Genomic DNA, 13,350 nt, shown 5'->3' with positions numbered 1-13,350 from the left:
GGTTGGTGGGTAGAAGGCTCAAGGGAAAAGGAAAAAAATGGACTCATGGACGTGGATAACAGCGTGGTAATTGCTGGGGGGAGGGGGTTATGAGGGCACTAAATGGTAATGATAAAAAATAGCCCCCCCCCAAAATAACAGTAGAAAGAAAAAAAGATAAAGGTGAACCATGATATATAACTGATTACTTTTCCTTTCCTGCCAACTTTTAGCTAAAATGGAAATAGCCTTGTTTCCTCATTTCCTTAGTTTGTATTTTCTTTATTAATAATTTAATTCTAAACTCATTGCTAGTTGTCTAAATCTCTTAAATCTCTTTTAAGATTTTCAGACACATCAGGTATTTTATTACTTTTTTTTTTCTAAGAAAAGTGTCCCAGAGGTTTAGGATATATTCCAAGTCTACACGACACTTATTCCTGGCAGTAGAGCTGCCATTCTGGGATCTCCCTTCATCTCTCTCCTTTATTGGATCTCTTGTTTCCAAAATAACATCTTGATTTTTTAAATTTACTTGCTCATTTTGCAGAGAAAGTCCTTTAGCAGCTTTGCCAGAAAGGTTGTGAGAGAGGTACAAATTTTGCTAAGTTGTACATATGGAATGTCTTTGTACCACACTTAGACTACACAGACTGTGCTAGAGACAGACATAGAGCCTATTTTTATTCTGAAGGCATTACTGAATTGTCTTCTGGCTCCTAATGTTCATGCTTCTATTCAGAAGCTTGAAGCCATACTACTTTCCAATTCTTTACATGTGAGTGTTTCCCCTTTTCTCTGGAAGCGTATAGGATTATCTTTGTTTTTAATGTTCTAAAATGTCACACTGATACATAAGGGTGTAAGTTAAGTTAGTTTTCTTTCACCCATTGTGTTATACTTAAATGGCTCTTTCTAAAGAAATTTTAATATGAAAAATGTTTTTAAGATTCTTAATATAAAAAATTAAAACAAAATCAGAAATAAATGGTATAATTAATCCAGTTACTTGTTATTCAGTTTCAACAATTATCAACAGATGACTAATCACATTTCATTTATACTGTTCCCAACTCCTGCTTTGCCACTGGGATATTGAGATGCAAGTCCCAGACATCATACAATTTCTTCTATAAATACATTAGTAATAATATGAGGATTTCCCCCCATACCAGAACATAAACATATTACCATTAGCACACCTAAAACATTAATAATTTTTTAATACTGTCAAAAATTGAGTCAATACTCCAATTTTCCTGATCATTTCTAGTTTTTAAAAATTGTTCATATGAATCAGGACCTCAGTAAACTTTTTCAACATGAAAACTAATATATTTAATACTGGGAAGTAACTGAACAACCTTCCAGAGTCCAATACTCCTTAAAGAAAAAAAAATCAAGTACAAAATATGTAAATTCAACGTCCAGTATGCAATAAAAAAATTACAAGAAGCAAGATGTGCCCTATAATCTCAAGAACACTGAAATCAATTAAAACCCCAAATGACAGAAACAGTAAAATTAGCACACAGGGTCATAAAATGGCTATTATATAGATACTTTTAAGGCTCAAGGATGTAAAAGAACATATGAAGGTAAAGAAAAATAAATTGTACATTTAAGAAATAAAATCTACCAGCCAGGGTACATTCCTGGGTTGCAGGCCATAACCCCCAGCAACTGCACATTGATCTTTCTCTCTATCTCTATCTCTATCTCCCTCCCTAAAAATAAATAAATAAAATCTTAAAAAAAAAAAAAAAAAAGAATCGTCTTTAAAAAAAAAGAAAAGAAATAAAATCTATTATTGGGGCAATCACTTCCTAAGTTATATAAATGTCTAATCACTGAGTTGTATACCTGAAACTAATGTAATATTGTACATCAAATGTAACTGAAAATAAAAACTTTTTTAAAAAATAAAAATTAAGAAAAGTGATTTTTTTCTTTTCTTGTTTTAAAGATTTTATGTATTTTCAGAGAGAGGGGAAGGGAGAAAGAGAGAGAGAGAGAAACACTGTTGCCTCTTGCATGGCATGCCAGCCACCCATGTGCTCTGATGAGGAATCAAACCGGTGACCTTTTGGTTCTCAGGCCAGCGCTCAATCCACTGGGCCACACCAGCCAGGGCTAGGCAAAGTAACTTTTAAAGAGATGAGAAACACAGTATCTGAAGTGAAAATCTTACAGTTGGGATTAAGAGCAGATCAGACACTGCACAAGAGCAGTGAATTCAAATACCTAGCAATAGGGAAAATATCAAGCATCCAACATACATGTACTTGGGAGTCTCATATTATCACTAAGAGGATTTAGATAAGTGGGAAACAAAGGTATATTACAGTCTTTGGGTAAAAATATAAACAAAGGCATGAAGTGGGAATTAGCATGGTACATAGGAGTCATGTCCCTATCCATTCTATAAACAGATTCAACTATTTGAGTCAAAAAGTTTTATTCTATGCAGCAAAGAATTAAAATATGTTTTACCTGGAGTTCTCCAAGTTTCTTAGATGTTGGCGAAACAATGCTGAAAAATCCATTGATGTGATGGGTTGGAGAAAGCTTAGCTAATCCACTGATGTGAACTCTACCGATTGGAAGATGATCAAGTTTGGTGATTACTTCCAGCACCAGCACAGCCATATCTAATCAGAAACATGATAATATATGCAGATAGTTTTCATTTACTTTTATTTTTAGAAGTGGACAGAGGGGTATATATTAGAAAACTTTTTTATGTAAAAAAAATCATCTTATTTTCAAATACACCATGCATTTACCATATAATTATGGGGAGGGGGCAGAAAGAGTGAATCCATGACTAACAGAACAATAAAATTTCAGGGAAGAACAATGACTAAATACCTCACATGGAGAAAAAACAATGAATAAAAATATTCAGCCTATCAAGTACTTTGTAAGAAACATACCTCAAAAAGGGTGTTTTTAACATGTCAGGGAAGAACTCAGGCTTTGCTTTTGATATATGAAAGCAGTAACTCAGTTCTTTTTTCTCACCATTTCTAGTTTTGAATTGGACAAAGGGCTTCTTTTGTATAGATGCAAGAGTTGGTCTCTGCTTCCCTCAAGAATATCTAATTGCTTAATCTTTGATTGTACCTGTGGTACTGAAATACTGAGAGCACTTGGAACTAACTGGAATGGAAATAAACTCCTTAACTATATTTTTCAATTATTTGCACAGACTTAATACTTTCATGGTCATAATTTACAGGAGGGAAAACATGATGCATTCATATGGAGTCTGAGATTCTTTCAGGACAGTGTAACTTCTGAGTATTTCCTTTTGAAGTTGAGAAAATGGATCATTTTCACTATTTGTTCAATACTGTAGTAAAAAGAGCACAGTACTTATAATGAGAAGGCCTGTGATTGTGTTGTAGCACCTTTATTCACAAACTAATTCTGTATAAGCCATAGTTGTCTGTAAGATAGGCATCATAATACTTACATCATGGTTGTGTGAGGAATAGGGTATTGCAAGTAAAACATATAGCACAGTGTCCTCTCATATGGTAGATGCTTAATGACTATTATACAACATTAGACAAATTACCTAACATATCACCGTCCCTGTCTTACTTACCATGAATATATTTGACAATATATTCAATGGTTTCCTTTGTGCATTTTATTTTCTTTTAAATGAACTATGCATACAAAAGAGTACATAAAAGAATAGCAAAGCAAATACCAAACAACTTAAAAAATAGTTATATTTTTCCCAAGTTTTCAGTTAGAGCACACACTCTTGTGAACCAATGTTGTATCTTCATTTTTAATAAGCATATACTCATGTTCACAGCTGTGCCATCACTTACAAGGATCACCCCATCTGTTCCCTATTCAAATGGGACCTTCTCCAAGGCTTTTTTCCTAACTAGAATAATAAAATTTCAATACTGGCTGATTTGGTGGTTAACTCCTTCAATTTACCAATGGTAAAAGTAAGACCCAAGAAGATGAAACAGCTTGCTCAAAGTGTCAGGCAGCAAGTTAGTACAGAACAGAAGTAGAATTCTGATTTCCTAATAACTTACAAGTTTAGCTCTTATTAATTTCCTGGAATATTCATATAATACTCATTGTAAGTACCAAGTAATCAGGCACTTAATTACATGCATTCTGGCACTGCTCACTTCTGTTTCACATGTCAGCTTTGTTTTTTCAACAAATCTTTAAGTTCTTTTTGATCAGAGACAACATCTAAAATCTCTGTATCCATCACAATGCCTAAGGCACTTCATACACACACACACACATTTTAAAAAAATAAAACCTGTATTAATTTTATTGACTATATTCCCTATGCTATACTTAAGACATTATATTTTTGTAAGACTCACACCTACAATATGCCAGGTACTGCAGCAATAAAGCTACAAATTTATTTTCCATTTAATCTTCACAGAAATTTCTTTCAGGTAAGTGCTATTATCCCCATTTAACTAAATAGGAAGGTGAGGCTCCAATATCTTAAGGAACCTCCCAACATCACAGAGCATCCAATCCTGAAGCCAGAGGTCAAATTCAAGACTGTCTGACCTCAGAGCCCATGCTCTTCTCATTCAACCAGGCTGCTTCTTTATGGAAAGTCAGTTATTTGATCTCATTTTACAGATGAGGAAAAAGGGCATCAGAAATGGTAAGGGACTTTCCAAAAATCCCACAGCTGATAACGCTAACCTAAAGTTCAGATGACAAATCTAGTGCAGTCCTTATTTTATCACAGGATGCTCAAATAAATGTCTGACCAGTTACCATATGAATAGATATCTTTTTTCTTATTGAAGAATTGCTAATCACTCCTCATTTGTTAAATTATATAAAAATACCATCTGAGGATTCAAGTTTTAGGTTTCTAGTACCCGAATATCTATGGGTGTCCTTTAATAGCACTTATCACTTTCTACCTACTATTATACTAAACTTCTCTATGAATTTAGTAAGATACCATTCTGATTAAATACTTTTATTCATTTGTATAATTCCCATAGTGCCTAGCACAATGTCCAGCACATGCTAAGTGATCATTATGTATTTTTTGAATTACTGAAGTTTTTGTTTTTCACACTATGATGTTTTCCAAAATTTTTTCTTGGTAGAATGCAAGCTTTTTAAGATAGGTTAATCTTTAATTCAACTTCGGCTCTTTAGTATTCTTAGCCCAACAATGTTTACATGATAAATGCTTAATTTTTACTGACTTGAACTGCACTGATTTGATAAATAACCCCACCATCCAAAATGTGTTTATGTGAGACCTTGATCTAAATATTGAGAAGTGATGCAGCACATTTAGAATGCTTTCCTGGAACAGGAATGAAGAGATTTTGGCTCCTGGATTCCCATGGAGAGATCTTTCCCTTCTTTAAAAATCTGCAGTACTAACTCACTAAACCATTCATTGGTACTTAGCAGGGATTATCTTGCACTGTTAGTAAATTTTATATCTATATCCTCTTTCCTTGAGCATAATTTAAGTCCCAGAGCAAAAAGTATGGTTATTACTTAAACAAGCATGATTTGGTAAAAAGTACGTGAGTTCTGGCGTCAGACAGAGGTGGGTTCAAATCTGCTTTGCCATTGTCAACTATGTAACTTTAGAGAGCATTGATTTCATCTCCGAACCTGAGTTTCATCATCTATAAAAGAGAGAAAATAATCTATCTTGCAGAGTTAAGAATTAGAAATAATATGTGTCGATTCCTAGTGCATAGCATACTCTCAATAAATTGTCTATTTTTAAACCTCTTTGAGCCCTCAATAATTAACGATGTCATGTAGATACTAGGTATGCAATAACATCTATTGCTAATAACATCACTACATGCTTATTAGGTCTGTAGGTGCAACGCTAAGACAAAATTGTACCTGTTAGGTAAGAGGTAAATTGCTTTGGACCACAGCGAACAGCATAACGTGTAGTTGTTCTCACAGCTTTTGGTTCAGTCTGCAATGTGTCCCTGGGACAAAAGAGGGTTCCATCTGATGTTTCTCCCCACCATCTCACTCGAACCAGTATACAAGAAGGAGGCTTTGCAATCTTCCACATGACTTTATCAACAGTAAGTTTCAGAAAGCAGCGTAGTTGGCCTTCAACTAGAGGTGGTAGACTTGTAGATGGAGGAATGTCACTTAAACCTGTGGAGAAATTCAAGAATACTAAGTTAAAATTTAGACTAAATATAGAAAACATATAATCTGCTTTTTTAATAAAAACACACAAAAACATTTTAGTCTCCACAGAAAGCAGGCTTATCTTACCTATTCTAATAAAGGAGAAGTAACTAGTAAACTAGACCACAGAATAAACTATCTGGTCACTTAAGCCACCCTGACAACAAACTGGTGTTTAGAGTTGGTTTCAGATTAGTACAAATAAAGAACATACCAACTTAAGACATACTAACACAAACTCCTCAATGGAGAGAGACCATTTGAAAAATACAAATATAATGATACAGTACATATATTTTCAGATCTCAGTTGAAAGTTTTCTTCCAAATACTGATTATTACAAAGTCCACAATTCTTAAGATGTTATCTTTACCTAACTCTCTTACTTTAAAACCATCACTAAACATAGAGCAGCAAAAACTCCCTTCATTCAACTCTCAAATAAATGATTAGGTCTATACCATACAACTCAGCATTTCAATAAACAGCACCTTAGATTGTCTTTTCCCCCCACCAATATCACACGGTTGAGGACAAAGATTATCATCCTTCAGATTCTGCTCAATTTTTTAGCACTTTGCTGGGTTCATAATATTTATTGGCTTCATACAGATAACGAAATGTAAACCAGGCAGTTAAACACAGCTTTCTATACAACTTTCCTTTATTTTCTAACAAGGACTGAGAGATTTAAGAAATCATTCTTACATTACACATCTTTTTATTTCTCTCACTTTTCTCTTGGGCACTGTTTGTGCTTCACTAGAAGAAAATATACTGGAGTCTCTCAGCTCATGAATCTATCTAAGTAATTCTTTGGATTTCTGAAGTGAACACCCTGTCTGCTCTCTATAGTGGAGAAAAGTCCCATCATAACTTTATGGATAACTATTTCAATATAAAAATTATACATGGGTATGTACATGAGCATTACTGCATACACATATAAGATAGCTAGTAGGGCATTCTTATGTTATTTCTATTTTGATTTGCCTATTAACCAAATATGCTTGACTGATTTCACATAGGGAGCAACAAAAATGACCACTTCCATGCTTGTTTCATATCCTCCCATCATTCCAGGCAGGAAAGGTACCGCCTCAAAACTCTCTTAAGTATCTTTAAACAGCCCTGGCTGGTGGCTCAGCTGGTTGGAACATTGTCCTGTGCACCACAAGGTCGCAGGCTTGATCCCAGGTCAGAGCACATCTCTGGGTTGCAAGTTCCATCCTCCGTCAGGGTGCATACTGGAGGCAATCGATCATGTTTCTCTTACATCATTATTTCTCTCTCTCCCAAATTAATAACCATATCCTTGGGTGAAGATTTTTTTTAAAAATCTGAAGTTTGGATAAGATTTATTTCTGTAGCTCCAGTCCTCACCCCAATGGCCTAATATAACTATTCTGTTATTTCTTTGTGTATAATGTAAAAAGGCAGCCACTCATTTTTGTTTCTGAGAAAGCCCTGTAGAGATTCAAATTCTAGTTTCCTGATCTGCCCTGGGTTCCTAGGGTGACTGTTCTTGCTGAAGCTAACATTTTTCTACTCTCCTGGTGAGCTTGTCTCTCCTGGAGCAAACCTGATAAACCTCTTGCTACACACTCTTTCATCATCTCAAATCCATTGTAGATACTCACATCCTCACCCCTTCAACCCTACCTACCACATGGTCTAACTCGCCACTCTTTGTCTCTCCTCCACACTATCTTTTCCAACTTCCTGTTTGTAGCCCTCCACACTTCATGATTGTATTATGCCTCACTCATTCAACTAACATTTACTGAGTTCTGCTTTGTGTTAGTTCTTGAGGATTCAGTAACGTATAAAGCATGACCCTTGTCTGTTAGAATTACTGACATACTCCCCTCTCTAACTTATGTTTCTTCTGTCCTTTGTGGACCTCCAAAGGTAGACCCTAACACACACTTAACTTTGTTAAGAAAAACCCTTCCAAGTCATGGGGTTGATTTAATTTACACTGCAGTGGCAATAATAGTGTACTGTATACTTGAAAGATGCTAAGAGTGGATCTTAAGGGTTCTCATTAAGAGAAAAGAAATTCTGTAACTATGTATAGTGATGGATGCCAACTAGTTATTACGGTGATCATTTCGCAACATATACAAACATCCAATCATTATGTGGTAGACCTGAAACTAACAACATTATGTCAATTATATCTCAATTTCCAAAAATACAAAAAATCTGTAGAGTTTTTTATTTCCTTCTTTTAAAGGTGTCCTACCAGTACTTAAGCCCTCACTTAGCCCCATTTATTCGTCCAGTTTGCCACTCCCCAACCCCCGCCTCCGGCCCCTATTTCTTTTCCATTCGTTGGAGAGCCAACTGCCCTCTCTTTTAATCTGATTCCCTGGTTATTCCCCCTCCTTCATCCCTTTTCTTCTTCTTTTTTTTTTTTAACAGGCGGTTGTCGGGGGGGGGGGGGGGGCTCCCTAGAATTCCTTACACCCCGTTCCCCTAACTCCGCCCTATGATGCTTTCCTTAACCTTTGGTCGCTCAGGTTACCTCCTTTCTTGCGGCCACGGCCGCCCCCAGGTCCCTGGCCTTTGCGTTGTTTCATGATGAGGCCGAGCTTTTCTTCACCAACTCAACTCCAGCCCCAGCACCTAGGCCGTAGCCTCCCGCCATCGCTTCCCACCGCGCCCGCGTTCCCCGGCAACCGGCACCGCTGGGCAGCCTGGGAGGCAGGAAGAAGCAGCTTTTCATCTAACAGTCTCTTGGGAAGCGGTGAGAAGGCAAGGCGCCAAGACTCCTCACCACCAATAGACTGCAACACCCAGGATGCTTTGCTACACTACCTCTGCGGGGTTGGACGCTGTCACCTCCCGCTGCGCAGGCGCAAAGGGATACGTCCTTTGAGGACTCCATAGTCCAGAGTGCATTGCCTCTAAGAGCGCTTCTCTTTCCGGGAAGGCTCGTCTGGCTCTCCGCTAGAGGTCTGAGGTGTCCGCAGACTCCGTTACCCAGCTTCCTTTGTGGAAGGAATCTTCCTGTTGCGTACTTCCGGTAGAATCTTCGGAGGCGAGTGGGTGGGGTTTACGGAGCCGGTGGGCGGTGGGCGGTGCTGCCGGGAGCTGGGTGCTGTCCAAAGGCGACTGGGCACTACTAAAAGAGCAAGCTGTGACCGGTTGGGCCGCACTTAGCCTGGGACGAAGTTTCGGCTCGTGTTTGACTACCTCCGGCCTTCCCTTCATGTCGGCCCTCGAGAAGAGTATGCACCTCGGCCGCCTGCCCTCTCGCCCCCCTTTACCCGGCAGCGGGGGCAGTCAGAGCGGAGCAAAGATGCGAATGGGGTACGTGATCCAGAGCCCTTCTTTCTGGAGGCCAGGTCTTGGCCACTGGAGAATGATGGCTCTGGGCGTTTAGAGCTGCACCGCAAGGGAGGCTAAGAAAAGGGGGAATGTTGGCGGCGGCCTGGAGGCGTTGGATGGAGTAGAAGGCAGATTTGGGTTTTAGGGGAGGCGCCAAGTTAATGGAAATTGAAGGACAAATAGTATTGAAGGGAGAAGGGAATACGGCAAAAATTGAGGAAACCAAGAGGGTAATTTAAGAGATTTAAGAGGCACCTACAGAAGAAGGGATGGAGGAGGTTTGAAGAAAGGGAGTCGAGTGATGACGAAGATGGGGAGAAAGCTGCCAGGGATGGTTGAGGGAAGTGGGGAATGACTGAGAGAAAAGTTGGGGGGGATTAGGAGAAACAACTACAGGAAGATTTGCGAATAAGAAGACTGTGAGAAGTAGATATTAGAAAAGCTGAGAGAACTAGACAACACCTGAAACAGGGTTAGAAAAGGAAACGAACTAGGGAGCGGAAGGTTCTAGAGAGAGTCCCTAGAGGTGTAAGAAGCAGATTCACGACTTGGGGTGACTAAGAGAACTGAGAAAGCTTGGGAAATAGGCGTGAGGAAAGATGGAAAACATAGCCAAAAAAACAAGAGTAATAGGAATGTGATGAGTGAGTGTAGGGGAGGCATGATGAGGGCGAGGGCTGAGGAGTTTTAGAGAGCACCCCCTTGGGCTCTAGACATTGAGAAGTGACTAGGGATAGGATTTGGTGAATGGAAATGCTGCAGAGGGAAGGTCCGGGAAGCTTAAAGAGAAAGATTTGGGCAATTGACTTTTGCTTGGCAAATAGGCTTGATGGCAACTTTGTAGTGGTTTGACAAAACTCAGAATTAATGAAGCATTGAAAGTAACCACTTAAAATGTTTCAGGGAAACTATTTGCTAGGAAAAAAGCCTTGTTGAAGGGATAGACGTTTGGAATTTTAGGTTGATGAATGGCTTGTGTCAGGTTAGGGAATACTTGGGTGTAGGAGAGAGAGCATAATGAGTTGAACACCAGAGTGTTAATTGCTGGAACGCAGACAGAATTGAATACGCAGTTGGTTTCTGAGGGGTGCTTGTAATACCAGACAGGACTCTGGGGATTAGTGAGTGTAAAGAGAAAAGGGGCAGGAAGAATATTTAGGTATAAAGCAGTCAAGAGTCTGTGTTCAGAATCTAGAGATGGATTGGTAGATATTCTTGGAATAAGAACACTGGAGAAGACAAACTTCAGGTTAAGAAGTCATATGTACCAAAGCTGATCAAAGGGAAGATGAAGATAGGAGAGGTAGGACTGTGAAAGTAATTTCTAGCAATGAAGAGAAAGGAGAATCCTATAAATTGAAACAGTAGGAGATGGTGAGAATGGTGGGAAAAACCAGGGGAGGAAACTAGGAGTTGGAGTGGAGACCTGACTATGATACACAGTAGAAAAGTGAGAGAACCTTGATAGGTTGATGGACAGTGGATGCACAACAGAAAGAAATGGTAGAAGGCTGCATTTCAGGTAAAACGAGGGTTGCCTTAGCTTTGGAAGACAAAGATAGTACTGTAACATGAATAATAAGGAGGATATGGAAACTGATCCGTAACATTATTTGGGAAAATTAACCTGGAATATAAAATTAGTGTAACATTTATTGTTGATATGTGTCTTAGTTGCTGCCTATCTTACTCTAAAATATGATCTTTCAGTCTGTCAGCACTCTTTGGTAAAAAATGTACAAAAATTAGCTTTTTTATATCTATACATGCTTTAGGTAAGTTTAATTAGAATTCAGCTTCTCACATTCTCAAAACAAGTTCTGTGGTGATGAACTGAAGAAAAATACTGAGAAAAAAGGAAAAATCTGCTGATTAGAAGGATGTATAATTGATAGTAAATTACTCTCTTTAAATAAATGTTTGGTTTTTTAAATTTAGGTTAACTGCTTGTCCTGGAAAATAAAGTTCTCCAGAAAGAGGTTCCTTTATAGTAGTATTGTGAAGAAGAGCATATGTCGGTGAATTTTATGTGGTCCTCAAGCAGCTTATTTTCCTTTGTTTTTTTCTAACTCATAATTGGAACATAGGCAGGCCTCCTCTCTGTCTAATGTTAGTGATAATATAGACTCTCTCCCCTCTACAATCATAATGCTGGAAGAGAGCATTGGAATAATTTCATCTCACTACTCCACTGTATAGTTGAGGAAACTAAGGCTCAGAGAATTTTGTATTCTGTAAAATAAATGAAGGGACAGGGGATAATACTTTCTCTAAATAAAAGACAAGACTGAAACTCAAATTTTCCTCATACTGAGGTACCCCAGGGCCAGCCACTAAATATTAGGGCATAGATTTCTTGACTGTGAGATCCGCTGTGGTTTTTTGGATTCATAGTTGTTTTCCTGGCAGTACTTAATTTGAGTTGTGTATGTTACTCCTTTGCAGATATTCTAGGATTCAGTCCTTTTCCTCAGTCCTGATTTATGAAGTCTTACTTCCACCAATTTCAAAGAATGCTTCTTTATTTCTGCTCTGCTCCTTTTTTTAAAATCTTAACTATCTTTATCTACTCCATGTATCTCTTAGTCTTAAGTTGGGCCTGTTCCTTTGACAGTCTCATATGACTTACTCTTTTAAGTACTTTTCATAATCTTTTGCCCTCAGTTTCACTAACCTTTTTTAGATGTGTACATATTCAGGGTGACTTTGAGTTTATGGTTTTTTTTGAGTTTTCATAGTTTAGTTTTTCAAATTGGATTTAGTAATTCTAGAATATTAGTGGGTAATATTCTGGATAATGTAATAATAGCAATTAACTTTTTTTCTCTAAGTACTATGTGTCTGGCATTGTAGTAGTTTTATGTATGCTATTTATCCTGTGCACAACCTTGCAAGGTAGATATTTCCCTGCATGAGGAAATTCAGATGCAGAGGTTAAAAATCATCCAATTGGTATATTGGCAGAACCAGATTCAATCTAGGTTTGTTCTCTAGAATTCATTCCCTTTTCAGAACATCAACAGTCTTCTTCCCGAAGGCCTGAAATCCTGGTTTTATTGTTTTATGATAGATACTAGTAGATGATGCCCCAAACAGTTCTTGAACTTTTTTTTATTAAGCCTTTTGGAGCTACTTTGATTTTAGATTCCTGCTTGTGATTGGTCTCTTTGTTAGGATTTCCATAACAAAAATAGCATAGACTGGGTGGCTTATAAACAACAGAAAGTATTTCTTAAAGTTCTGGAGCCTGGGAAGTCCAAGATTTCATGCCTGCTAAAGACCCCTTCCTGGTTCATAGATGGCAGTCTTCTCACTGTATACCCACATGCCAGAAGAGAGTAGGGAGCTCTGTGGTGTCTCTTTTATAAAGGTACTAATCTCATTATGAGGGCTGCACCCTTATGACCTTGTCGCCTCCCACAGGCCTCACCTACAAATATTACATGGGATTTTAGAACTTAACATGGATTTGGGGAGGACATCAATGCACAGTCTACATAACACGTGGTATGCTTGAGAGTAGTGTGTTTTGAAAAGCACTGCTTTAGTATATTTCAATACCATTAGAGAGAGTGTTGATTTTTTTTTTAAATGTTTATTGATTATAGAGCCCTGGCTGGTGTGGTTCAGTGGATTGAGTGCAGGCCTGTGAACCAGAGGGTTGCTGGTTCGATTCCCAGTCAGGACACATGCCTGGGTTGTGGGCCAGGTCGCTGGTAGGGGGTATGGCATGCAAGAGGCAACTACACATTGATATTTCTCTCCTTCTCTTTCTTCCTCCCTTCCCTTCTGTCTAAAAATAAATAAAATGAAATCTTTAAAAAATGT

The 13,350-nt window shown here is 38.0% G+C and overlaps 2 protein-coding genes across 5 annotated transcripts in view; one reads left to right on the top strand and one right to left on the bottom strand.

Annotated features, from left to right (window-relative positions):
• The window catches only part of C2CD3 (C2 domain containing 3 centriole elongation regulator), a 123,074-nt gene extending 114,074 nt beyond the window's left edge, over positions 1–9,000 (bottom strand). For 2 of the 3 annotated variants that reach the window (XM_028515804.2, XM_036028819.1), the window contains exons 1-3: positions 8,717–8,999; positions 5,881–6,150; positions 2,473–2,630 (exon numbers count right to left, since the gene is read on the bottom strand). In XM_028515804.2, the coding sequence (XP_028371605.1) occupies positions 2,473–2,630; positions 5,881–6,150; positions 8,717–8,771 (483 nt within the window). In that variant the 5' untranslated portion in view covers positions 8,772–8,999. Of the gene's footprint in view, positions 1–2,472; positions 2,631–5,880; positions 6,151–8,716 lie in introns of all 3 variants that reach the window. The other variant, XM_028515806.2, reaches the window with a different exon arrangement.
• Positions 9,001–9,209: 209 nt separating this feature from the next.
• PPME1 (protein phosphatase methylesterase 1) overlaps positions 9,210–13,350 on the top strand; it is a 66,323-nt gene continuing 62,182 nt past the window's right edge. Inside the window, exon 1 of one of the 2 annotated variants that reach the window (XM_028515807.2) lies at positions 9,210–9,504. In XM_028515807.2, coding sequence (XP_028371608.1) covers positions 9,404–9,504 — 101 coding nt within the window. In that variant the 5' untranslated portion in view covers positions 9,210–9,403. The remainder of the gene's footprint in view (positions 9,505–13,350) is intronic. The other variant, XM_028515808.2, reaches the window with a different exon arrangement.

Source organism: Phyllostomus discolor, chromosome 6 (assembly GCF_004126475.2).
Source record: "Phyllostomus discolor isolate MPI-MPIP mPhyDis1 chromosome 6, mPhyDis1.pri.v3, whole genome shotgun sequence".
NCBI classification, from domain to species: Eukaryota; Metazoa; Chordata; class Mammalia; order Chiroptera; family Phyllostomidae; genus Phyllostomus; species Phyllostomus discolor.
The sequence above is the reverse complement of the archived record's forward strand: the minus strand, read 5'-3'. Positions and strand labels throughout refer to the sequence as shown.